General features: G+C 44.2%; 1 protein-coding gene across 1 annotated transcript in view; it reads right to left on the bottom strand.

The window, feature by feature from the left end:
* The window catches only part of FAM217A (family with sequence similarity 217 member A), a 101,657-nt gene that overhangs the window by 41,199 nt on the left and 32,822 nt on the right, over positions 1-27,636 (bottom strand). The window contains exon 2 of the mRNA XM_086966855.1: positions 22,439-22,504. Within this exon, the coding sequence (XP_086822981.1) occupies positions 22,439-22,504 (66 nt within the window). The remainder of the gene's footprint in view (positions 1-22,438; positions 22,505-27,636) is intronic.

The raw sequence follows: 27,636 nt of genomic DNA, 5'->3' as shown, positions 1-27,636 counted from the left end.
AACTAAGAATGAAAAATTACCACTTGGACCAGAGAAGCAGCTGCAGCACTGCCTAGAAGACTTAAAATGTGAAATTACCATAGGGACCAGAGAAGCAGCTGCAGCACTGTGTAGAGGACTAGAGAATGAGAGATTACCAGTGGGACTCGAGAAGCAGTTAGCATCCCTGCCTAGCAGATTAAGAATTAGGACCTTTCACTAGGAACAGAGAAGAAGCTGCAGCACTGCCTAGAAGACTAAGAATGAGGAGTTACCACTGGGAACAAAGACAAAGATGCAGCACTGCCTATAGGACTAAGAAAGGGGAATTACCACTGGAAACAGAGACACAGCTGCCACATTTCTGACCAGACAAAGAACAAGATTTACAGCCCTGTTTATAGAAACGGAGCAACGGACTTGCAAGTGAGTGAAGCATATTTAATGCTAAAAATGAAAGATTGGGTTGAAGGGAGCTAGCAAGTAAAGTCAAATTTCTAATATTCTAACTTTGTGACCATCAACTTGATCTTCAGTGACCCAGACTCTGTAGATCATAAGTGAAAGCCAAGGTGTGAAGTGGTGAACATGCGGAAAAACGGTGGGTAGGAGGGGGAAGCAGTAACACTTGTCAGCTGCTAACTTTTGCAATGCTTCTACAACATGAGGCAGGTAATCGGAAAAATTAGTGTGCTAAATGAACTGAAATGTGCAAAAGCAAAATCAGCCCTGTAACAGGGCCAGTCACTATGGGAAGAAATGACAGACCAAAAGTAGGGACAAATGGGCACGATTTACCATTCAAAAGTAAAGATTTTAGAAATGTACCCAGAACAACCAATGACAAGTGTTGGGCAGGCTTGTACCGAATAAACCATGCCTCGCAGAGCAGCGAATCTTCACTGCTAGGCTCGACCTAAAAGGTGATCAGGTGGACACAAGCCGGTTGGACCAGGCCCTTTTTGCAGGGTTGTTCCCAAACTTCTTGCCTTCCTCCTGTATTTTTTCTGACCTGTTTTTGTTGGTTTTTATGACTCAGGGCACTTTACCACTGCTGATCAGTGCTAAAGTGCATGTGCTCTCTCCTATAACCCTGGTAAGATTGGTCTACACCTGTTTGGCATATTTCATTTACCTGTAAATCCCTTGTACAGTGGTATCCTATATACCCAGGGCCTGTAAATTAAATTAATTAAATGCAGTTTACTGCCATAGTTACTTGGCATTTAAAGTGCTTGCCAAGTCTGAAACTCCCCCTTTTCTACATATAGGTCACCTCTATGGGCAGGGTGCTGGGTTGTAAAAGTTGAGAGATGTGCCTTTGTTGTGGGTATGTCCTAGTAGTGACAGCGCAACACATTTGGGTTCTCACTGCTGTGAGGCTGCTCATCTCATAGGTTTGCATTGGAAATTCCCTGATGTCTTTCAGTGGTAATTTCTGATATGGAAGGAGTGGGGTTTCATGTTTGGTATGTTTGGAATAGTGGTGATAAAACCTTCTCATTAGTGAAAGTGAATTTGTTATTGCTATGCCTGCTTCCCTATAAGGACTCTGTGTGCTGGCCTGCTGCACCTATTCCTGCTTGGTGCTCTCAATGATATACCAGGGTTTGGTGGCATACCCTGTGTTTGTGAAAACGTTGCACTGGTGAGCGCTTTATTCCTTTGGTTCTTGGCCACAAGCGAAGTGAGCGGTAAGCGCTTTATGCTGCATTGATCTTTCCCTGAAGTGGAGCGGGTGGTGAGCGTGATGTTTGGCCCGTATCTCCTACCAGGTGCTGGCTTTTGGTGGCCCCCTCAGTTATGTGAGCAGTGTGGGCCTTCCTGCCTCACTAAAGAACAGTGCTTTTATGGTAGTGTGGTCGGGCGTTCTCCCTGTAACTCAGCAGCTGTTCTTGCATGGGCTACACTGAGGAGAAAATACTGAACCTACAACCCACACCAGACTTTATGTTGGGGCAACAGAGAAGTCACCTGCAATGACAGTGCCACCTTACTTTAATGAAGACTCATTGCTTTGTAACCAGGGGCAGCCCGGATAGACATACCATGTCTGCTCGGTGCCTCCTCCAGGATTCAAATGTAGGCCAAGGAAGACGGGGCTGTCTCAGGATGAGAGACCGCCAAGCTGATTGACGGCCCCAGGAGAGTTTAGCCGTCGGCTTCATATCTCCCCACATTGGTTTTCCCGGCCAGAGACGCCGATACCTGTTTCTTTTTTGCTGCAGTAGTCTCCTAACTGGATTTGGCAGCTCCATACCCAGAGGCGGCTCCTCCGCTAAGGAGGAGGAGCGCCACCCCACTGCTCACAGCAGTGAAAACAGGAAAAATAAAATGATGACTCACAGTTATTATAATTTTATTTTTCCTTACTGAGGGAGGTTTGCAGGGCAGGGTTATAGGCTGTAGTCACAGCCAGCAGGGGAGAAGTGGTTCGTGTATTTAAGTGCGTATGACAGTTTGGCCGGCCAAACAATATGTGCACTTTGCACGTTCCCCACTAGCTGTATGGTACAGCCATTTGTGGAGAAAATGCACAGGCTCACAGTACCTATCTGAGCACCAAAGCAAAGTGCTCAGACCAATCACGATGCTGCTGTCATGGTGATTGGCTTAGGGGACCTTGTGTGTGCTTCCTGCTTATGGCAGGAAGAAGAGGATGGAGCTCGATGGAGGCAGTGGCTGGCAGCCAGGTAAATAATTGTATTTATATGTCTACCCCCCGCCCACCCCATACCTTTTAGTGGCATCTGTCACTGTCCATACCAATCTATTTACAGCTGTGAAAACCACAGTCATCTTGGTAGCCTTATCTCAAGGGATATATTCTGTACATGGTGGGATTTCACATGCCACTCAAACTCAACATCAATTATTACTCACTTATCAGGTTTAAATATTTTTATGGAACACGGTACCTTTGTCGCCACACTTTAGCTTGCCATTTCATCTTTGCTATCAAATACAAAGTTTACAAACTTTCCATTTTGGATAAATAGGTTCAGTACTGCAAAACTAAAGCTCCTCATTTCCATAAAATGTTTATTTTTACCCAAAAATGTTAATTTTTGATTCTTTGCAAATACATGTTTGGTCCACAAACACAAGAGAATCATTGCCATTCATCACTCACATGCAGTACTGTCACATATGGACAGAATGTGCCTATCATTCATATTTACAATCCCATAGGACAGAGATTTCCACCAGCAGTGTGAAGGGATAGTCAGAATAATGTCAAGGATGCAGAACATAAACCACTTTCCAAGGTCAATAATGTGCCGTGAGGAGCAACAAATATGCATAGAATGTTTTTAATATGTCAATAATGAGTAATTTTATATGAGAGCCACCATCACCCAATAGATAGGCACAGGTATGTGAAGGATGGGGACCAATATGCCAGGAAAAGCCCATGTCACAGAAAGAGTGCTTACCATATGGGAAGTAAGAACACCTTTTTGTCAAGACCTCCAATATACCAATGACAGCCACAATTATGCTAAGGAATGCCCACAATATGTCAAGATTAGTAGGAGACACGGGGGAAAACATGGCGGCAGTCGGCTGACTGCTGCAGTGCTCCGCTCCGTTTCGTCCGTAGATGCCTGACCGTTAGTTGTGAGACCGACTCGCCAGCGATTTCTAAATTGCAGGTTTGACTTGCTGACCCCTGCGTTCCTAAGAGGTTAGTGGTTTTGCTGATTATTAGCGTGGGAAACGCTACCTGCTCGATGTGCCGTGTTTCTGGAGTCAGAAGCAGAGATCGGGTGGAAGGGCGCGGCAGTCCCGGCAGTCTCGATAGCCTCGGCAGCTTTGGAGACGAACAAGGAAGGGAACGCCTATCAAGCGGTAAGCCCCCACCTGAGCTATATCCGTGGAGACAAGCCGCCGAGGGGTTGAACAGGGTGAGACAAATTCAAAGTCTCTTTGGCATTCATCGCGCAAACAGAGTTAAAAGCGCGAATGGAGTTTTCAGACCTCTTTACAATCGGATAATCGGACTTCACGCTCCTCCAGATACTGAACCACAGGTCCCCTGGGTCTTCTAATGCTGTAAGTAAAAAGCGTGTGAATGAGCTGACTGCAAGCAGTGCTTACTGCATTTCCATTAGCCAAACTCTGGCACACATGAGTGCTTCAGAGTCCGTTAGGAGGCTAAGAGGGAAAAGTGTAAACAAGGACCTGGTGGGGGCTAGTGTATCTCGCAAAAAGAGAGGAAAGAGCGTAAAAAGTACATTGCAAGATATTGACGAAAAGACTGATAAAAAAGTTTCTGAGACAGAGGAAAGCACACAATTAGAGCAGGAAACATCCTCATATCTTTCTACTGAGGTTAAAGCAAAAAGGGGAAAGAAACGTGCTAAAGCAAAACCTCCTACAGCTCCTATTCCCAGAATAACCCCTTCTTTGCGTTCATATTTTAAGGTGATTCCTCAGATTTTGAACCTTGGGAAAGAGCAAGTTCAATCTAGCAGCAATATTTCCACTCTAGATTTCAAGACTATGGAAAATAAAGAGTCAGCTATGCCACTCGAGACCTTAACTGTTCTAGTCGAGGATCAAGCTGCTAGTATCGATCTGTCTCATACTATGCAAGTAGAGGAGAGCCCCTCGGAAGAGCTTGAGGTAGAGAGCCCAGAGCCTAGCAATATAGCGGATCAAAGCACAATAGAGGCGGGAAAGTTAAAGGTAGTAGATGATTTGTCATTATCCAACCCTCCAGATGTTGGCAGGAATGAATCTGTCAAGAACCCTGCTACCAATATTGAAGATAATTTTGAGGCTGGGATTTTTTCAGAAGCTTCTTCAAGCTCCCCTCAAGAATTAAGTGACGCAGTCGTTTCAGGTGTGTAGAGACAATATCTGTAGCATCAGTACAAACTATGTTTGCGGCTTTATCTGCAGAGATTAAACAAGGTTTTGCTGAGTCAGCCGCTAATCAGAGAGAGATTAGGAGCTTTTGTGAGTCTCTTGATGAGAGATTAGGTAACCTAACATTAAGAACTCAAGCCTTAGAGGAGACAGTGGGCCAAATATCAATGAAAGCAGAGGGCACCACGGAAGACATCGCAAAACTAAGGAAAGAAGATCAAGCTCTCTCTGAAAGGATGGAGGTTTTAGAAAACAATGCACGGCGGAGTAACATACACATTTTGAATATTCCTGAGGGAAGTGAAGGAGTGGATATTAAGAGCTATATAACTACTTTACTAAAAGAATCATTAAATCTTTCTCAATCCATTGAGGAATTAGCAGCGGATATTCAGCGCATACACCGAGATCCTTTCAGACGGAACATCCAGCGGGCCAAGCCTAGGAAAATCCTTGTAAACTTTCATACTTACTCTTTGAAAGAACAAATTTTGAATCAGGCACTTAAGCTTAAGTCCCAAACATACAAAGGCTACAACTTTCAGATTCGCTCAGATCTGTCCCGCTTCACCTTGGATAAACAGTGGGAGCTTGGGCGAAAGATGGATGCTTTCCGTAAGCTAGGCGCGACAGTTCAGATGGGTTTCCCTGCATCCCTTAAAATCATGTTAGACAATAAAATGCACAACGTTAGATCAGTGCAAGCAGCAGACGATCTCTTATTGTCCTTTGGTAATAAGAATCAAAGAGTGTGACACTAAGATCTGAGGGAATAACCCCAATCACAATCAGTAGAATTAAGATCGCTAATGACTTTTGGATTTAAAGATCCCCCTTACTACCGTTGCGTAGATTTCTTGAGGTTCTACAGTTGAAATGTTAAAAAAAAAAAAAAAAAAAAGTTCATAAAGCTTATAAAGAGTGAACCTGGTTAAAGGAAAAGGGGAAAAAAAAAACCCTGGTAAAAAAAAAAAATAGGGATTTAATGGGAATAAGAGGAGTGATAATAAAGGGGAAAAAAAGAGGGGTTTAAGGAAATATAAAGATAAAGTTAAAAAAAAAAAAGGGGGAAGGGGGCAAGTAAAAAAAAAAAAAAAAAAAAACACAAACACAGATACAAAACTCACTTCTGAGTCAAACATAGAATGTAATGGCGAGTCACACTGTAGTTATTAATAGGCATGCGGTGACGAGATGGGGAAGAGCTAGGGGCACTTACTTCCGGAAGTTTTCCGGTTGGTGAGTACGGGGTTTTCCCAGGGTAGGTGTCGGGGAGGGAATGGGGGGGTAAGGGGGCACAACTATGTTTCAAAAAAAGAGCTCCAATCGGTTTGTGTAAATTACTTTCTTAACATTATCTTTTCTTCTCATCTTAAGCCACATAATAACTATTTTCTTGAACTTTCCAGTTCCCTCTTTTTAAAGTCAGCCATAACAATCTACTCTTTTTTTCTTTTTACAACCTAATGAGTAAATTAAAAATATTATCCTGGAATGTTAATGGTCTCCGCACCAAACCGCGGGCTAACAAAATTATGCAGTATGTGATGTGAATAGGCTTTTATAGAGCGCTCTTACACTCCAGGGAGCATCTTGGCGCTAGACATCGCTGTCCCGACAGAGAGGAAGTAGGGATGCTGCTTAAGGAAGGTCCTATAAGTAGATCCTGGTCTATGAGTAAAGTGTGGGTTAGATTAACGCTAAGCAAAGTGAGTCTTCGATTTTGAAGATCCATGTTTTGAGCATTTTACGAAACAGTTTTTCGGAATGGATCAGGCGCATTTGTGATGGGAGCTTGTTCCAGGCTTTGGCTCCAAGTACTCCGATGGATTTTCCACCTTTTGTGGTAAGTCTGAATTTGGGGACTGCGAGTAGGTTTAGGTTGGATGATCTGAGTGACCGTGGGGGAGTGTATCTTCCAAACCTCTGGGACAGGTATGTCGGTCCTGACTGGTGGTAGGCTCTGAACGTAATGAGCAGGATTTTAAATAGCACTCTTTTGTGGATGGGTAACCAGTGCAGGGTTTTGAGTGCTTTTGAGGCAGATGATTTCCTGGGTAGTCTTAGCACCAGGCGGGCGGCGGCGTTTTGAACCATCTGCAACTTGTGCAGAACAGCTCTGTTTGAGCCTGCATAGATGCTGTTGCAGTAATCTAAGCGGGATGTGATGAGGGCTACTGCCACAGTCTTTCTAGCTGTTAGGGGAAGGAGGTCGAAGAATCTTCTAAGACTTTTGATGATATTGAAACAGGACCCTGCCACTGTACCTGCTTGTTGCTTGAAGGATAAGGCTTCATCAAACCTTATCCCTAGGTTACGGGCCGACGTGATGGTGTTAGGGGGAATTTCGGCGTCTTGAGGCCACCAATTGGAGGGGGAGAAAAGGTTGTTTTGGCCAAAAGGGAGGATTTCAGTTTTACCTGAATTACATTTGAGATGGTTCGTTCGCATCCAATCAAAGGTTGCCGTCAGACAGGTTTTTACATTTTCCTCCGCTTTGGAGGAGTTGTTATCCAGTACTAGGATAAGCTGGGTGTCGTCAGCGTAAGATATCGTGCTGATGTTAAAGGATGTGATGAGTTCTATCAGGGGGGTCATATAAAGGTTGAACAAAACCGGGCTCAAGCTTGAGCCTTGTGGTACCCCTGTTTTTATGGTTTTTTCATCCGAGCAGTAGTTTCCTAGCACGGTTACTTGTCTCCTATGGCTTAGAAAGTTTTTCAGCCATTCGAGGGCAGCTCCTGCTAGCCCTGACTCTGTCAGGCGGCCTATCAACACGGGGTGTGAGACCGTGTCAAAGGCCGCCGACAGGTCGAGCAGGATCAGGACGGCCTTTTTCCCTTGGTCCAGTGCCATCTTGAGGGTCTCTACAGTATGTAGGAGGGCTGACTCTGTGGAGTGTTTCGCCCTAAAACCAGCCTGGTTTGGATGAAATAGGTGGTTTTCCTCTAGATGTTTTGTCAACTGTTTATTAACTGCCGCCTCGGTCAGTTTGAACAGTAGTGGGAGCAACGAGATGGGGCGAAGGTTGGAGAGCGTGGTGGGGTCGGGTAGGGGCTTTTTCTGCAGAGGCTTGACTGCCGCGAGCTTCCATTCAGCCGGAATAGATGCAGTAGTCAGAGAGGAGTTTATAATGGAGTTTATGGCTGGATTTACTGTGTCCACCAGAGTGTGGAGCAGCATAGGGGGGCATGGGTCAAACGGGGAGCCTGATTTACTGGAGAGGATTGCTTGTCGGGATTCGTCGAGACTGATGTGAGTAAAATTTTTCAACTGGGGTTTGTTGTTAATTGGTGGCGTTGCATCATAGGGGGGGGGTTCAGGAGGGTCAGGGAAGTCTGAGGTAAGTTTGAGTATTTTCTGTTCGAAGTAGTCAGCTATGTCGTTACAGAGAGCTAATGAGGGTGGTATTTCTTGCCTGAGGATTCTGGGGTTCATAAACTCGTCAACAATTTTAAAGATTTGTTTCTGGTTATTGTTGGACCGATTAATTCTTTGAAGAAAATGGTCTTTTTTGGCGTTTTTTATCATAGAGTGATATATTTTCCTCGCGATTTTATAGGCAAGAGCTTCCTTAGGATCATAGTTTTGACGCCATTTCTTTTCGAGAACTCTGATCTCTGTACGTTTGGCTTTTATTTCGGGGGAGAACCAGGGTGCCGATTTTCTATTCTGCTTTTTTCTTACTTTCTCAGAGTTGGCCGGACCACAGCACTCCGAGATCCAATTGCAAAATATTTTGTAATCGGATTCTGTGTCTCCGGACAGCGATGGTTTAGATTTCTCTGCGGTGAGCAGGAGATTTGGTGAGCTGGCAAGCTTTTTCCAGTCTTTTTGCATAGGGACTTCAATTTTTTGGTTGACGGTGTTAGACCTTTTCTTGTTGGTGGTTAGATTAAAAGGGATTAACCAGTGGTCGGTCCATGTTTGGATCAGCGGGTCTTCGACAGTTAGGGTATTGGTATTGGTGCAAATGCAGTCTAGTATATGGCCTGCTTTATGCGTGGGCAATTTGGTCAGTATTTTCAGTCCTAGGATATTTGTTAAGTCGTTGAGCCATATGGTGTTGGGGTCGTTGGGTTTGTCTAGGTGGAAATTTAGGTCTCCCAAAACGGTGAAGTTTGCGTATTTTAAGGTGAAAGTGCTGAGAGCATCTTCGAAGCTTTCGAAGAAACCGTTTTGAGGTCCTGGGGGGCGGTAGATGAGGGCTCCCGCAAAGGTATTTTCCTCATTTAGTTGGATGCAGAAACCCATGCTTTCTGCCCCTTTTACGTCTGGGAGTTCAATGGTGGTACATTTCAGTGAATCTCGATGGATGATGGCCAGGCCACCACCTCTGAGTTCTTGTCTGTCGATCCTCTGAATGAGGTATCCTTGGGGGACAGTTTGGGCTATGATCGGGTTGCACCATGGTTTCAGCCATGTTTCGGTTATGAAGAGCATGTCAATGTAGTTTTCCGTAATGAGATCATGAATGTGCTCACCATTTTTGCAAATGGACCTTGCGTTGATCAAGGCTCCTCGAAGCGAGGTTGCGTTATTCATGTTAGGTAACTGTTTTTCCGGAGTGAGGAGAGTTCTGCAATGGTGGCAGCATGCGGGTCCTACCCATGTCTCGGCATTAATAATGTTGAGACAGTGATTTTTGTTGTGATTAAGAGCAAGTAGATCAGCTCGGGTATAGGTAGGTAGTTGATTTGTACGTACCGTGGGTTGGGCAGCGTGTCCGGCCCTGGGCCCGGCCGTGGCACGGACGGGCACAGACGGGCTTGCCTTAGGCGCGCCTTTGGCGCGCAAACGGCGCTCCCGCTGCGCTCGTCCGCTGCGCGTCCTGCCCAGGCACATGATTTATGCGGGGGGGGGTCGGGGCGTTGAGGGGGTGTGGCCAGCAGAGGGGGCGTGTCTCAGGACGCGCCTCGCCCTCGAAAATGGCGATGGAGATGGGGGGTGTCGTTGCAGCGCTACCGCTGTTTAGAGTGCCAAGAGTGAAATAGGTAAGTGAAGAATAAAGTACACAGTATCACAAGTAATTTTTAAAAATGAGTCTTAGCGCTCCCGGCTTTCTGCCTCAGGAGACCGATGTCAATGAGTTGTAAAGCGACGGCGCTTTATTTATACCCTGGAAGGGGGCGTGGCCAGCAGAGGGGGCGTGTCTCAGGACCCGCCTCGCCCTCGAAAATGGCGATGGAGATGGGGGTTGTCGTTGCAGCGCTACCGCTGTTTAGAGTGCCAAGAGTGAAATAGGTAAGTGAAGAATAAAGTACACAGTATCACAAGTAATTTTTAAAAATGAGTCTTAGCGCTCCCGGCTTTCCGCCTCAGGAGACCGATGTCAATGAGTTGTAAAGCGACGGCGCTTTATTTATACCCTGGAAGGGGGCGTGGCCAGCAGAGGGGGCGTGTCTCAGGACGCGCCTCGCCCTCGAAAATGGCGATGGAGATGGGGGGTGTCGTTGCAGCGCTACCGCTGTTTAGAGTGCCAAGAGTGAAATAGGTAAGTGAAGAATAAAGTACACAGTATCACAAGTAATTTTTAAAAATGAGTCTTAGCGCTCCCGGCTTTCCGCCTCAGGAGACCGATGTCAATGAGTTGTAAAGCGACGGCGCTTTATTTATACCCTGGAAGGGGGCGTGGCCAGCAGAGGGGGCGTGTCTCAGGACGCGCCTCGCCCTCGAAAATGGCGATGGAGATGGGGGGTGTCGTTGCAGCGCTACCGCTGTTTAGAGTGCCAAGAGTGAAATAGGTAAGTGAAGAATAAAGTACACAGTATCACAAGTAATTTTTAAAAATGAGTCTTAGCGCTCCCGGCTTTCCGCCTCAGGAGACCGATGTCAATGAGTTGTAAAGCGACGGCGCTTTATTTATACCCTGGAAGGGGGCGTGGCCAGCAGAGGGGGCGTGTCTCAGGACGCGCCTCGCCCTCGAAAATGGCGATGGAGATGGGGGGTGTCGTTGCAGCGCTACCGCTGTTTAGAGTGCCAAGAGTGAAATAGGTAAGTGAAGAATAAAGTACACAGTATCACAAGTAATTTTTAAAAATGAGTCTTAGCGCTCCCGGCTTTCCGCCTCAGGAGACCGATCTCCGAGACAGTGATGCGGGGATCATTATCCTCCAGGAAACACATTTAATCGAGAGTGAGATGCTCGATTTGGTTCGCAGAAATAGATGGATAGAATCAGCTATCTCAACAACACAAGGTTCTAACACACGGGGGGTCTCGATCATATTTAAAAAATCTGTGATATTTAAACTAACACAGCATAAAGTAGACACCGGAGGGAGATGGGCCATTGCAGCAATAGAACTAGGTGACACTAAGCTAACTCTTGTAGGATATTATTATTATATGAAACTTGTAACGCGCTCAGCTTACCCGGGGGCATCCCGGCGCGACAGACCAAGGAAAGGGAGACTCGATTACTCACTACTGTGGAAACAAATAGGTTTTAAGGAGTTTCCTAAATAGTAGGATCTTGGGCTCTGAGCGAATCTTAAGGGGCAAAGAGTTCCACAGAGATGCCACCTGTACCGAGAAACGCCTGCCCCCAGTCCTAGCTCTCCTAACTCTCGCAGATTGCAAAAGATGTTGCTGGTCTGAGCGCAAAGGGCGTGGAGGTTTATAAGGACGGGCCAAATTAAAAAGGATGGGGGGGCCTTTGCCATGTAGAATTTTATGGGCCGTACACAGCGCCTTGAATTTCACCCGCTCCTTAACCGGGAGCCAGTGAAGCGCTTTGAGAGCCGGGGCAGCGGACTGCCTTCTGGGGATCTCCATCAAGACTCTGGCAGCTGCGTTTTGCACCTGTTTAAAGGTCGCTTCAGGGGCACCAAGAAACAGGGCATTTCCAAAGTCGAGCCTCGAAAGGATTAAACCACGCATCAAAAGCTTCTTAGCTGGATCCGGAAGCAGTGGTAACACCTTTCGGGCTGACTTCAGAAGACCGAAGCAAACCCCCGCGGTCTTCCTGGCGTGGGTCCTAAAGGACAGATCTTCCTCCAACCATACTCCCAAGGACTTGATCTCCTTCTTGGGAGATGGTGGATCGCCAAGAGACCGGGGCCAACAGCTGGCAATAATGGAGGGACTGGGGTTGCCCAAGAGCATCAGCTCAGTTTTTCCTCCATTGAGCTTTAGAGCCGAGTTGGACATCCATTGGTAGACATTGGCCAGGCAGTCATGTAACACGTTAGGTTGTTCCGCCAGCTGAGTAAGGCCCACCACCAGCTGAGTATCATCAGCATAGCTGATGATCTTCAGCCCCGAAGGGGCTACCACTCTTTCAAGTGGAGTCATATATGCATTAAACAAAGTAGGGCTCAGCCATGAGCCCTGCGGGACTCCACATTGAAGAGGGAATAGGGAAGACTGTTCTGCCCCTTCCCAGACTTGGTAGAAACGGTTGGAGAGGAAGGATCCCAACCATTTCAGGGCCGTCCCTGAGACACCTACCTCTGACAGGCGTTGGAGGAGCACCTGATGACTCACGGTGTCAAAGGCAGCACTCAAGTCCAGGAGGATCACTGCCACTGATCCTCCAGTATCAAGAGTGCTCCTTGCTTCCTCCACAACCGCCAGCAGGGCTGTGTCCGTTCCCTGGCCGGGCCGGAAACCAGTCTGGGAGTCTCCCAACAGGTGGTTGGACTCAAGATAGTACGAAAGCTGACGGTTAACCAGCTTCTCGGCGATTTTAGAAAACCCCGGCAGAAGCGAAATTGGCCTAAAGTTGGTCAAATTGGCGGGATCCAAGCCTGGTTTTTTCAGTAAGGCTTTTACTACTGCCCTTTTCCATCTCTGAGGAACTATGCCATGAGAGAGAGAAAGGTTAATAAGGTCGGTTAGCGGAGCTGACAGAGTGTTAGCCACAAGTTTAAGATGTTTCATAGGCACTGGATCACTCGGAGAACCACTCTTCATCTCCAACAAGACCTTTGTGACCTCCTCTTCCGAGAAGGGGCCAAAGGAGACAAGTTCGGTCAGACAGCTTATTGGACCAGCAGCTGGCTCAGAGATTTGAGGCATAGCGGGCAGAGAGGATAGGATTGTATCTATTTTTGAATGGAAGAAACTAGCCAGTTCTTCACATTTATCTTTAGGATTAGCATGCACGACTGGCGGGACCGGGGCTTTCAAAAGTTCTTTAAAAATTTTAAACGATTCTCTTGGAGAATTACTTGCCCTCTCAATCCTATCACTAAAGAAATTCTTTTTGACCTCCTTCAATGCACTTTTGTATTTCCTCATCTCTCTTTTATAATTAGCCCGGCTTTCTTCCGTCTGCACTCTCCTCCAGGCACGTTCAAGCCTTTTGCAAGAAGTTCTACAACTCCTAAGTTCCGGAGTGTACCAGGGGGCAGAGGTGATTCTTCTCTCCCTGATAAGCCTCCTTTTTTTAGGAATCAGTAGATCAAGAGAGTTAGTGAGCCAATTAGCCAGGTGTTGATCAGCAATATTGGTGTCATCTACAGGGTCAGGGCGAGTTATAGCTAGCTCTTCAACCCAGCTGTCAACCGGCAGCTTCGACCAGAGTCGTTCCACAGTATGTTGTCTAGGCACGGGATCTCCCCGGTTCTTCAACAACCAACTGAAAGGAATAAGGTGGTGATCCGTCCAGGGAAGGGCCAACATCTGGAGGGCTTGCAGGTTGGCAGTATTAGCAAAAACAGCATCAAGCTGATGACCTCTATTGTGAGTAGCTCCCAGATGAGCGAGGTGAAGGTCGAGAGCACCAAATGAGCTCAATAAATCTCTTGCTACTACATCATTGGGGTCATCAAAGTGAAGATTAAAATCCCCAAGAAGTATTATGGCCCCAATATAGATGACCCCTCAGCATTGGAAACACTTTTTAGCCACCTACTTAGCTTCCCTGATCCTGTGATTATAGCAGGAGATTTCAATATAACTTTGAATCCACTTTTAGATAAATCCCCTAACAGTAGGCAGAAAACCATCTCTAAATCTAGAAACTGTCTATTAGGTTTAACGAACCAATACGATTATATAGATATTTGGAGATTTAAAGAGGGTCTAAAGCAAGAATTTTCGTTTAGAAACTGGAAATATAGGCACAGATCCAGAATTGATTTCATCCTCACAAGTAGAGCCCTAGCTGATTATATCATTGCAATACACTACTATCCAATACATCTCTCTGACCACTCTGCAGTAGTGCTAGATCTAAAACTGACTTCGACACCTCTTACTAGAATATGGTCTTTTGACAGATCTCTTCTCTCTTCAATAGAAGATATTACTTTTTTACAATTAGAGACAAGATACTTCTTTAGTACTAATAAGGATACAGCCCCCATTGGAATAATTTGGGACGCATTCAAGAGTACATTAAGAGGTCTTATTAAAAATAAAGTAGTCTACCGTGCGAGACAATATACAGACGAAGTAACTTCCATTGAAAGAAATATCTCGACTCTACAAAGGGATATAGATAACACCACTCCTACAGATAATCAAACCATTACCATTAAACAAGCTGAATTGAACAGGTTGAAGCTTTTATTGTCAACAGTACTGGAGAAGCGGGTTATACAGAGATGGGAGGCAAGCAAACTTTCGCATTTTCAATATGGAGAGGGGGCAGGAAAGCTACTTGCCTGGAAAACAAAATCTGACCGGGTCCGTAACAATATTTGTTCAGTCACATCAGCGCAGGGCACTGTTACCAGGGATGAGGAAATCAGGGCAGTCTTTAGGAATTTCTTTGAGTCTATATACCAAGACGATCTTAAGCCTAAACAGAGTGACATTATTAATTGGCTGGAAGGTATATCCCTTCCTTCCTTAACTACCGAGCAATCCTGCTCACTAGATAAAGAAATAACCATAACAGAGGTCGAGGAGGCCATTAAGAAAGCTAAGAGTGGAAAGGCGGTGGGTACTGATGGGATGCCTTGTGAGATCTATAAAAAACTTGTCTCGGAGGTCGCACCAGTGCTGGCCACTTTGTTCAACCAAATTCTGTGAGAAGGCGAATTACCACCAGAGTCATGGAATAATGCCTCTATAACCCTCATCCTGAAGCCTGGTAAACCCGCTTCTGATTGCGGCTCATACAGACCCATCTCCATATTAAATGCTGATTACAAAATTTTTACATCTATATTAGCTAATCGGCTCGGTCGGGTGGCTCCGGATATTATAGCTCCGAACCAAAAGGGGTTTATTAAAGGGAGACAGCTTGGTGAACTTACATATGAATTGATTGGCTCAATAGATATTGCAATAAAGGAGAAAATCCCACTGGTTGTTCTTACCCTTGATGCCACCAAGGCCTTCGATAGGGTGAATTGGCTATACCTATCGGAGGCTTTGAAGAGGTTTAACGTGGGGGATAGATTTCGGAGGACCATAGAGCTTCTGTATCGTAATCCATCTGCTTCTTTGCTAATTAATGGTGGCTTGACAGAGCCCTTCAAGGTTATGAGAGGAACCAGACAGGGTTGTCCCCTGTCCCCCCTCCTTTTTGACGTATATATAGAACCATTTGCTCAGACTCTTAGGGACAATAGACTTATTAAACCTTTTATTTTTGGTGGCTGGGATAAGAAGGTGGCACTTTACGCCGATGATATTATGATTTTCTCCACAAGTTACGAAGAGGCATACCCTGAGATAATTGATCAGGCCCTTACATTTGGGAAAGTGTCAGGGTATGAAATTAATGCCCTGAAGACAGAATCAATGTCCTGGAACTGTAATAGAACGAATAATAATGGGACATCAAAAAGTCAAATTCGCTATTTGGGGGTGAATATAGTTAAAGACATCGACGCTATTGCCTCTCTAAACTTTAATAAAGTGGCTGCAGAGTGCCGGAAACTTATGAGAGACTGGTCTCACCTTCCACTTTCTATTTTGGGTAAACTTAATTTGGTGAAGATGAGCATTTCTTTTTTATTTAACACAATACCACTTTATTTTGATCCTAAATTAATTTCTAAACTACAGAGTGCGATTACCAGTTTTATATGGAATAATAAAAGTGCCAGAATCTCTTGGAAAAAAATTAGGCGTCGTAGGTAGAAAGGGGGGTTGGCTGGCCCAGACCTTCAAATATACGCATGGGCGTTCCAATTATCGCATATGCGTATGTTGTTTAAAACCCCTATATCTACAGGGATGGGCCCGCTTTTCTCTACTTTATTGGTTTGTGAAGGAGTTGATCACGCCAGTTTCTTGTTTAAGTTTGGTGATCCCAAATTCTTTAAAAAGATAAAATTGAAAGTTCTAAAAGGGTTTGTATCCACGTGGTATAAAATTAGGCAAGCGATTAAGATTGGCTATTATTCTGCAAAAGCTCCAATATGGAACTTACCCGATCCTCCCTTATGGACAATGGATGCCTTAAACAATTCGCTATTAGAAGCAGATATCCATTGTTGGGACGACCTGTTTATGGACGGGTCTTTACTCCCATGGGATTATTTTAGCAATAAAGTAGGTCCCGGGTTGTCAAGATTTAAATATATCCAGATTTCCAGCTGGGCTCAGTCATATAAAGATCCGCCATTGAGACGTAACAAGCCTCCTATAGGCGGGTTTAGTGACTTGATCACTTGCTTATTGGACAGCCCAGTGGCAAAAAAAGAAATCTCACGCTGGTATAATAAAATCATAGATGAAATGGATGATAGCTTCCAGTTACCAACTGCATTGTGGGCAGAATTAATGCCAGGCTTAGATGTGGAAGAGCTCTGGTCTGCCTCTTGCTCATTGTTATGGGAAATAGTTAAACCTTCGTGGCTTCGTAGGAACCACCTTTTTACTATACATAGGGCATATTATTCTCCCTATAGGTTAACTAAATTTCATCAACAGGTCCAGTTAAATGTCCGAGATGCGGGTTAATTGAAGCCACGGATACACACATGTTCCTAGAATGCCCAAATCTAACAGAATTTTGGGAAGCCATTAAGAATAAGCTATCGCAATCTTTGGGTGAACATGTCAATATAAACCTGGTTCTTGTTATCTTTGGTCTAAGAAATAAAATCCGCAATTCAGCAACCAAATTGATATTCTATTCCATAATTGCCGCACGTAGGGAGATTTGCAGACATTGGAAAGATGCTCAACCACCAACAGTGCATGAATGGTGAACATCTCTTCTTCAAATCTCCAAACTTGACCTAGCCAGGACAGGAAACTTAAATAGTAGAGCGTTTTGGGAAATGCTTGGATAGTCGAGACCATACCTGGGTTTTTTTTTTTTTTCTTTCCCCAGGTCCAATGATTAACGTGTGCACTGCCCATCCTGGCTATCAAGATTGACAGTCTTGGTACCAAAGTGGTCTCGATAAGTCGGGCACTATCAACTGAGATACTATCCTAAGCTGGTTTAAGATTGGTCTCCGTATAAAGTGCTAAAAGGAACTGGCCTCGCTTCGCGCCCTACAATTTCCTTACCAGCTATAAGCTGAGTTGGCACAATACACGACTAGTCGGCCTATTGCTCTGTGGTGGTTTTCTCTTTGGTTTTGGTAGATTGGAGCCTCGCACATAAATGAGGATAAAAAAAAAAAAAATGTCAAGGATGGGCACACTTTATGCTAGTGCCACTTCACTGCCATTTATGACTAGTGTGTAGGGTGAATGGTATGCAATCGCCATGATTATTGCAGGGTCCACTGGTTTGAAAAACATATCTTTCACCAACATATACTAACAGGCAGACTCTCACACAGCAATTCACTGGAAACACAAACATAAGGATGTATGTACACACACACAGGTTTTTCACCCTTGACGGAGCTAAATGTTCTCATTTTGTGAAAAAAAACACAATTGAATAGAAAGTATAAAAGTCTCTGAAAACTAACATACGTTGGTAAATGCAATTTTTGTTTTAGGCACCCATATTTTGGTATTACAGGTATATAAAAAGAAATAATAATGTACTGACTTATGTTAGCCCAACTACTGATGCTATGTTAACACTGATGTATACATTAGCATTGAAAGGCCTGTTTTTCAAATTGAACTTTTGTTTTGCACGAGATATTTTTTTCTCCTCCACTGCAGATGTTGTAACTTTCCAGAAGCCTTCTGTTAGTTAGATAAAGGGCATTTGTTATGTATTAGAAAACTGATAATGAGGTTCTCACCGGGAGGAGATGGCAGGAAGGGACTCATAGGAAGAACTGTCTGAAACTCAAGATGCAGATAAAGTATCTTTTGTCACCATGGTCTATTGTGAAGACGTGAGAAAACAGGGAGTTTACCTGCTCCCGAGGGTTTGCTGACATTTGATTGGATGCCATGAATGGAGAATGCATAAATTGTTTCACCTTGTACTTTATGACATTTATATTAGTGTCTGTACTTGGAGTTGGTTAGGTCTCTCTTCCTCTCTCCCGAGTACTCTTTTCCTGAGATTCTTAGGGTTATATCTCTTCAGGAGTGATCCCCATTAGAGCTCTTCTCTTTTCAGAAGATGACTGCTGGTTTATAGCTGAGAATACTTTCCAGCTTGATCATTTCTTTATTGCTCAAGTGCAAAAGCTTCATGCTCATACATTGTATTCTCTCATCTAAACTCCTTATTCAGTTTCTGAACTGAGACATTTCATTGGCTTAATTGTGAAATTGTGATTCTAATCCGTAGTGTAGATTAGGGAAATTCCTTTATGGAACAGGCTTGCTGTATCATCTGTATTTTATTTGTAATCTTCACTAATTTAGTATTTTAGGATGTTTTGAAATACCAACTAATGGATTATTTTAATTTGTAATAACGATGAATAAAGATGAATACTACTGATTAAAACAAATTGAATTTTATTAGAATTGTTAATAAAACCCTTTAACTCACACCAACTCTCTGGACCCAAATGAATTTCACTGTTCATAATATTTGAAGTGTAAGATTCCTCCTTTTAATTTCTCCTTGCCGATGAACAAAGGTCCATATGACCAGTTGAGAGTGTTATTTAATGATTACACCTGAAGACTGAGATGCAAAGATCCTCGTGCGCACACACCCATCCACTGTCATATATCTCTTGTACCCAGTGTCCTTTAGCTCAGCTAATTCTCAGGAATAGCACAACAGGAAAGACAAGTGGAAGCTGTCCTCTCGTTTGTCCCATTCAGATCCATGCCTCCTCTGTAAAATGCATGGACTCACAAATGGTTTCAGCCTAACAGGAGAAGAGAAGGGTGGAATCTGGGGTAGTCTTAGCCTGCATCAAGACTTGTGCTTACACCACCTTTTGTGCAGGGAAAGCTGGAAGCAGTTTGTTTAATGTGCACTTCAAGCGAGAAGGTTCTATGCTCAGGAGCTCCACTTGCCTCATAAGCAGTGCTGGATTGGCCTTTTCTTCCGCCTGGCATTTTCCCGGTGGGCTGGAGCAATTGGATCCTACTTTTGGGAGGGTTGCATGATGGAACCCTGCACGCATTTAACACATATGCCTTTACAATGCAGTCACTACCCCGACTGCGACGTTACCACCCGTTACTTTACCATGCAAGTCATTACAACGACTTGCTTTGGGGGTGCTGGACTTTGGAATAGTATACATTATTATTCCAATTCCAGTCGATGCAACAGTAGGGAAGGTGTTGGGCTTAAAAATCCAGCACCAGTGCAACAACGCGCCCCCTACGCAAGTCATTGGAATGACTTGTGGTTTAAAGTAACGTGTGGTAACATCGCAGTCGGGGTAGTGACTGCGCTGTAAAGGCTGGTCGTTGTTGAGACTGTGGGGTAAAGAATATTTCCCTTTGGGAGCCCAGGGCTGCTTCCAGGGCCTTAGTTACTTTCCTCAGCTCCAAGGGACGGGGCAGGGCCTTTAAGAGAGATCAAGAGTGTGTGGGAGGGGGAGGAGCCAAGATGGCGGCGGGAACGGACGTGTAGTCGCCCGGCTCCCCGATCCTTTGTTCCCTGCAGCGCCATCCTGCTCCGGATCCTGACACAAAATGTACGCGGGTGGTAGCTGACGTCGCGCTGGTACCGGAGGTGTTCCCCCGGTGTCTCTAGCCGTCTGCAATCCGGAGATGGGGCACGCTTCTCTGCGGACCGGGACTGCGCCCTGGACCTAGGACCCTGTGTCCCTGAGCAACGCCGGAGGGAGACGCGACTTGAAGGGCTGATGGAGCGGTGCACTGTCGAACGTTCCCAGGCGGACTGTGGGCAGTGAGAGTGCTGGACTTTGCCCTTGCTGGGGAGTGCGTGTCGCCTGCCGGTGGTTCTACTCTGCCTCATAGCTCCCACGCGACACAGAGGTGAGACGCGCTGCTCCTTTCTGCCATCCATGCAGCGGACGGCCATGACTAGCCGCCTCACTCGCTCCTGCCAGTGACTACGTGAAGGGGTTTCTTCTTAACTCTTGCACAGGCGGAGACGGACCCGGCTGTCCGGTGCTACCGTCTAGTCTGCGCATTGCTTGCCTGCCTCCTCGATCGGAGGAACCCCTAGCAACACGATATGGCGGACTTTTCCTCTGTGTTCGTAATGGGCTCCACCTCGGCTTTGGCATCGGCTGCATTGCCGGCATGTTGGCGGAGTGGTGAACGTGGTGTTACACCCTATGCTATGGACGCACATGGCTCCCCGCCTGAATATACTTATGTCTCTATTATGAGCGCTCTCACTGCCCTGACGGTGGATATGTCTGAGTGCTCCCGAGTGCTGGGACAGAAACTGGATGGAGCTGCACGCGTACTTCAGGGAATCATGTCTGACTGCTTGCATCTTCCCTCCGGCCGACCCCCGCATGATGGTGTGCTGGCTACATTGTCGCAGCGCGCCTGTGATTTTGTGCACACCTCCTACTCTACTGTCTCAGAAATCATGCTGCCTGCCGGTCCCGGCGTCGCTACAAAGTTACCTATCCTGCCTAAGAACTCCATTCGGGCTACTGTATCACCATCCTTCCGTGTGACCCGGCGGGCGCGGCTCTTAGCTTTATGTAACACCTGCACGCCTCGCTACGCTGCTTTAAACCCCAGCGCTCAACCACTACAGATGGTCATTGGACTGTTGCCCTCCTGGTCTGCTCAATCTAAGTCTGCTTGGAAGTGGCCATTTTGTTTTGGGGGATCGTCTCTTCACCGAATGCGGCCATCTTCTCTCTTTGTTCCACCTGAGGCGGGGCTTTCATCGGAGCTCTGTTTGCGACAGCGTCTGCGAACTGGCCAGGGTTAGACGTGCCCTTGTCGAACGAACTGTGCTTATGGATGGTTGAGACCCGGACTGGAGTGCTTCTTCAGCGCGAGGATGTGCTATTTGACATTCTTCTCTTTCCCATTGTTGTTTGATTCTCCTTGCTTGCTTAAGTTGATTGCGGGGAAGTGAGGGTTGTGATCGGGGTTCTCAGGGTGACTTGTGAATTGCTCCTCCTCCTATAATTGTGTGGGAGTTCAAGGATAGACTCTGTTCTTACTCCCTATATCACTGGATTATGTTTCTTTCACCTTTTTCTTCTCCTTCCTCAGTTTTTCTTTCCTTTCTCTTTCTTTTCCTTTCTTACTTCTCCTTCTTTCTAAATTTTGGGTTTATTGGGGCGACAGACACTCTGCTAGGGGGGGGGGGGGGCAGGCCGTAGCCTCTGCATGTGTGTAGGGTGGGGGGTTATATTTAGTTTTAGTTAGTTTCTATGGTGCCTATGTATGATCTTCTCTTATGATTTTTCTTTTTCTGTTTTGGGTCTGTGTTAAGGATTAGTGGGGGGTGAGTAGCGATGTGGGTGGTATATAAATGCGAACTGACTCTCCTGCTGCTCTACGCTGTACCGCTGACTTGAATGGGAATCCTCATTATTACTGCTACTTCTTGATGCTGCCTGCCCATGTGCTGTAGTTAATATACGGACTCGAATCTCCTTGGTTTATTCTTCATTGTTTTATCTTGGACTAAATTCTAGAAAATCTAAACCTTCAATGCTCCTCCTCCCTAGCGCCACTATTCCGTTCAGTGTAACTGCTGTGAATTATTGCTATATTGCCTGTTGTCGCTGGGGAACGTAATGCTTACTTACGTGCTAAACAGTATTGTGGCCGGCCCGAGGGTTGTAGGCCCGTATTTGTACTACTCTTCATGCACAATAAAGGTTGTCAAAAATTTAAAAAAAAAAAAAAAGAGTGTGTGGGAGGTAGATGTAGAGAAAGAGATCTGTGAGCGAGAGGACAGTGAAAGAGAAGAGAGATAAAATGGATGGATGAAAAGTGAGAGATAGTCCTAGGAGAGAAAGAGAGCTGGGCTGGTTTGAGCATCTTTTGCTTGTCTGCTTTTGGTTCCCCCATCCTGCCTTGCATGCAGGATGCGTTTCAGAAATAGACATTGCCTTAGTGGATGAGCTCAAATCAGGTTCTCAGCTTCGGGATAAATTTTCCATGAGTGACAGCTTGAAGTTGGAGAACACACTAATAGTCCAGCCACCACTTGTCACCACTTGGTAGCACCATAACATAGCACTAAACATCCAAGCCTGATGAAAAACATGGGCTAAATGTGCTTGATAAATAACCATTAATCTAATGATATTGGTAATACTCACTGCATATTAGGGAAAAATAAATGTTTAAAAGTAAGTGTACACAGCAAATAATTGGCCACATCTACCTGGATATGTTTGTGTTTTGATAGGTGAAGGTTTTCCATCTGATCCACTGGAATCTTACATCTGTCCTGCAGCACAGAGCAAACATTCAGTTATTTATGCAAAAGACAGGATTAACCAGATTTAATTCTGCAACAGTTCTAGAATTGAAATAAAATGACGATTAGAAATTATAATTGTTCTCATGGGTAATGTCCATTGCTAAAAAAAAAATGCTACTTGAGCATTTCGTATCATCACCCCCATTATTCAAGCAGTTTGGTCAGGGTAATCACATGATCTTTAGTACACTGGCCCAATGTACCAACCCTGCTGCATATATGTTGACCCTGCAGAATTGCCCTCTATTCCATGTCTACTGTACTTGCAGTATCAACCACTTCTCTGTCACTTACAAGGGCCCCCTCCTGCACATCAGACTACAGCAAAAAAAAGCATGTGGAGGATGACATAACCCTAATACGATTAAACACAAAACAAAGGGGTAGGATGTACCTCTCCTAATTCACGCTCCTAGATCACTAGTCTTAAACACATCAAAAGGAAAATGAGGCCATAAAATAATCAAGATGGAGTGTTATGCATTACATGGCATGCTACATCATTGGGCTTGCTAACGACATCTCTGCACAGACCAACGCCTGGGATGGAGCAAAGGGAAGGGGAAGACAATACATACATATATGTGGAAGTTTCTTACTGTGCAGACTTCTGTTTTCTGTAATGAAATGTATATTAATTGTCTATAATTTTTATGTTTTTAACAACAAAATGTTTTTAAATTGTTTGTATAAATAAATTACATAAATGTATTTTTGATATATCAAATCTCCGGATTCACGTGTATTATTCAAGTGTTGTCTGACACAACGAAATTTTAGTTCTTCTTGATGATATAGAATGCTTGTGTTTACATATATGTTTTTTGCTAAACTGTGCTTACATAACTATACGTAGAACCCTAGGACATTCTGTTGTTTCTTTTACTGTGCAGGGCTCCAACAAAACAGTAATTAAAACTGGCTTGAGAAAAATCCCTAAGTACCTTTATTCTTGGATTTCCTTGCTAGGATTAAAAAATATATAAAGGACGGTGATTATAAGGGGGAGTTATTACCTCTTCATCCCTCATGTCTGCAAAAACGTCTACATGTTTTAGCCACTGTAAATTTGTCCCAATGGGTCAATAGGCCTTATTCAGGACTACAGATCCCACAACAACACTACTACCCTATCTGGAACTTCCAGTAGAGAGAGGGATAAGCAACTCTGGTATTTTTCTGTAATCACACTGCAGATACTCCTGTAATGACATATGACACAAATAGACAAATTACTCCTACAATTGTACATGACACATATAAACAAACAATGCATTTTCCTCCATGTACCAAACACTCATCCTCAGTTAAAACCCTGAGAACCCATACAATGTTGGTTGCCTTTGCAATGGTCATTGCCCTATTGTTCCAAGGCATAACCATACTGCTAACTCTCTTGTTTACTTCATGCAATGATAATCGTGAATATAAATATTCCATAACCACAATCAAGCCACACCCTAAAGAGATGATAAAATTATAGATATAGGGAGGGACAAATGCAATGTGAAAACACGCTTACCAAGTCTCATAAGCCCAAATCTGGAACTGGTATGTGATCAGGAGCGTCTCCCTGTAGTCACACATTGTATACACACAGAGGTGACAATCACATTAATCAGAAATCATACCCCGTCATGTGAGATGTTAAATGATGCTTATTCTATAACCCCACCCAGGGTCACTAGCCCATTTATCAAATATTTAAAATCTGCATGTTTCCCCTCTCTCCTTTCGGGCTCAAGCATCCCCCAATATGCATAAGTACAACCTTTTGTGAGCCCCTCGCTCCATTACAGAGCCGTATTCATGTCCTCACGAGTATGACGCCGCCTCAATGTGCCGCTGGCCTCACCGTGTATGTGCTGGCTTTTCTCTTTACCCATGTTACATCCACTCCTTGCCAGTGATCTGGGACTCCGGTCACATGATCTCCCTACAGTGGTGTGGGACCTACATCCGGCAAGGGCAAAAAAATTGCCACCATCTTGGAAAGAGGCCCTGAACAATATAAAACCCCAAAAGAGCATAACAAACTGTGAAAACCACTTGCTGATTAAGCAAATAGTAATTTATAGTCTATTTTCTTTTTTAAATAAAGCAAGTAGGGGGAATTCCTGATTGTGAAATAGGTTGTATGTTGGATGTCAGTGTGCCCCATGTTACCCCTGAACCTGGGAAAAACGTTGTTACACCCAACCTCCCTCCTAAATCCAGTGTCTCTAGGAGTTATATCTATCTCCATATAGAGAGACGGTCTATTTGATGAAACATACTCAGGGGGTGCCTACAGTTTACCTCAACCTATGGAGATGAAATCCATCTACTCTGTCTAAACAAAAAACCTAGGGGTCTGGAAAACGTGGTGCCACCCTTTTCCCCTATTACCCCTGCCTCCTAGGCAGACATTGTCTCTCTCTCCATCTGTTCTGGTTCATAAGAGGTGCTCCCTCATGATTTAAAGTCTGCTGAGTTGCTGTCATGTAATATAATCATTAAGACCAATGTCATGACTGCGGATCCAATAGATCCACTTCTGTACCCATGGCAATAGGAAGTTCTTAATTTCCTTGATGGTATTGGGAATCTTGGGTTTATCCAATACTGTCCAGTAGATGTCATTGACTGTATGTTTATTTTCTAGGAAGTGTGTTGTGAATTTGGTCATAGCTTTCTGGCACCTGATGTAACTTTTATGCTCCATAATTCTGATCTTAATCCAGCGAGTCGTCATTGTATTGTATTGTAATTGCATTTATGTAGCGCTTACTACTCCTGATGAGGTTTCAAAGTGCTTTTTGGCGAGTAGCCCTCTACTCCGTAAACCATAAAGGATTAGTGGTGATGCCTATGTATAGGAGATTACATGGGCACAGGTCAAATAAATCACGTTTTCTGAAGTACAATTTGTGTGTTTAGCCTGGATCCATGGGTACCTCAGGCCCACGTCAACTGACTTTGTGGAACTTGTCAGTAAGGATACTCACTGTTGTGTGGCCAGTTACTCGTGGGAGATCCCATAGTCATGGCTGCTGATTCGGACCCTGATGTTATCGCCTCATGTGTACCGGTAAATCTCTGATACTGGCACTCCTCTTGAAGGGCAACACCGGTTTCTGTAAACCCAAACCATTGGACTTCATAATGCGCCTATTCCTTGTGATGATACGTTTCGCTCTGTTGGATGCTGTGCTAAAGGTTTTAACACACATAATGCTCTTCACATCAGACCTTTCTCTGATTTCCAATAGGGCATCCCAGTTACAATTCAATGCTCTATTTTGTGCCCTATCGATCGCTATCGTAGGGTAGCGCCTCTCTTGCAATATATGACAGAGTTTTGGGGATTCTGTCTTGAAATCCCTCACTTCGGTACAGTTCCTGTGCAACCACAGAAATTGTCTGAATGGTAGATTCTCCCGGAGAGATCTTGGGTGGAAACTCTTAAATGACAACAGACCATTCCTGTCTGTGGGTTTGTGGTATACTTGAGTGGTTAGTCTCCCATCCTTAGTCAAGATTTCTAAATCCAGAAACGGTAAAGAGGTGTGTGTAATAGCGGAGGTGAAATGTAACAAGGGGTTGCAGCTATTCAGCTGATGCAGCGCTCCTCAGGAAATAATTTCTAAATCCATGTCACCTTTCCGTGAAGTATTATTTCTAACATATTCTCAAACAGTGGGCCCATTACACTATCAATCATCCAATAACCACTTACATTCTACTTCATGGATCGGTGAAATTCAAAGAAGAGCTGCTGTATCTTAGTGGAGTATCTAAAACTAATTTGCATATTTTATACTATTTACACCTGCAGTTTAGATGCGTTTACCATGGTTTTCATAAATACAACATTTATTTAGACACACCACCATTGAAGTCAATGGATCTGCTAGTAAAAAAGTAGGCGTAGGAAAGCTCAAGACCAGCTTGATTCTCTATTTATCTAATTTTTATTAATAGCAACTTCAGTATGTCTAAGATTATTCATCTTAATTTATTTATTTCAGAAAAATCGAAATTTCAACATAAGGATTTACATTCGGGACAGCTGAGATAAGTTATTTAAGAAAAACACCAAGATAGAGATTCTTTTTATATATCAGGTATTAGCAAAAGACATATAGTTTCCGAACTAATCATCTATTTCCCTAACATCCCTAACTAGACTCTCAGATAAAGTGCATTTCCCTGTAAAAAGAAACAGAGTTAGGCAGGTTCTTACATATCAGGAAAAATCAGCATTCCAGCAGCATCTCGGGATGAAATCGAAGAGAGCCCCCCTCTTCAGTAAAAACAGCACTTTTTATACCTTTTTCACTAGCTTTATCTATCTAAAAATGTAACTCTTAACCTAAATGTGAGTTCTGATTGGACAATTTTGGGGTGGATGAGCATCATTTTGTCACCGAAAATTAAAATTTCCTTTTGTCCACAGTTTTCGAATGGGTCCATTGTTCTAACATGAGTCCGGTCTAGTCCTGTTCCCTAATTGTAAATTCAGGTTTCTTTCTCACGCTCTGTATCACTGTGCTCATCATTTTGGCAGCCATCTGCACTTCCATGCTGACATGTCCTTGAACTATAGTCACTCCAGGCACAAGCAGCTCGCATTCAGTCTCGCGCATGTGTTTTTCTTTTGTGGCCACAGTAATCAAGTGACTCCACTTTCTTTTAGGCCTCACGAGTCAAAATGGGAACTATCATAGAAATAAACACAAATGAATGTTCATTTAAATCATTTAACCCTTGTGTTTACCTCCCCCTTACTAAGGTTTTCTTTGTTAAAAGTTGCCTAGCAAATAGCCACACTTAAACGCGATATACTCACTTTAACCTCGCGTTTTGTCACAAAAACACATAAACAAAAGCACATTTATGTTGCATTCCATTATCTTAAAGCTGCTCATTAGTATGACAAAATCACATAATTAGTTGATTATAATTGCAACATAAGCAAAATTCATTTCCCATGTGTATTCGTGTAGGTGCATTTCTTATTCTATGTTGGTTAGTCATGCATTGCATTCCATTAGTACGAGTTATCGTTATTTGAAGTATGACTTCACAAGGGGTACGCAACATTTTGCTTTTCCACC

The sequence above is a fragment of the Lissotriton vulgaris genome, chromosome 4_1, assembly GCF_964263255.1.
Source record: "Lissotriton vulgaris chromosome 4_1, aLisVul1.2, whole genome shotgun sequence".
NCBI lineage: Eukaryota > Metazoa > Chordata > Amphibia > Caudata > Salamandridae > Lissotriton > Lissotriton vulgaris.
This window is presented reverse-complemented; position numbering and strand designations above follow the sequence as displayed.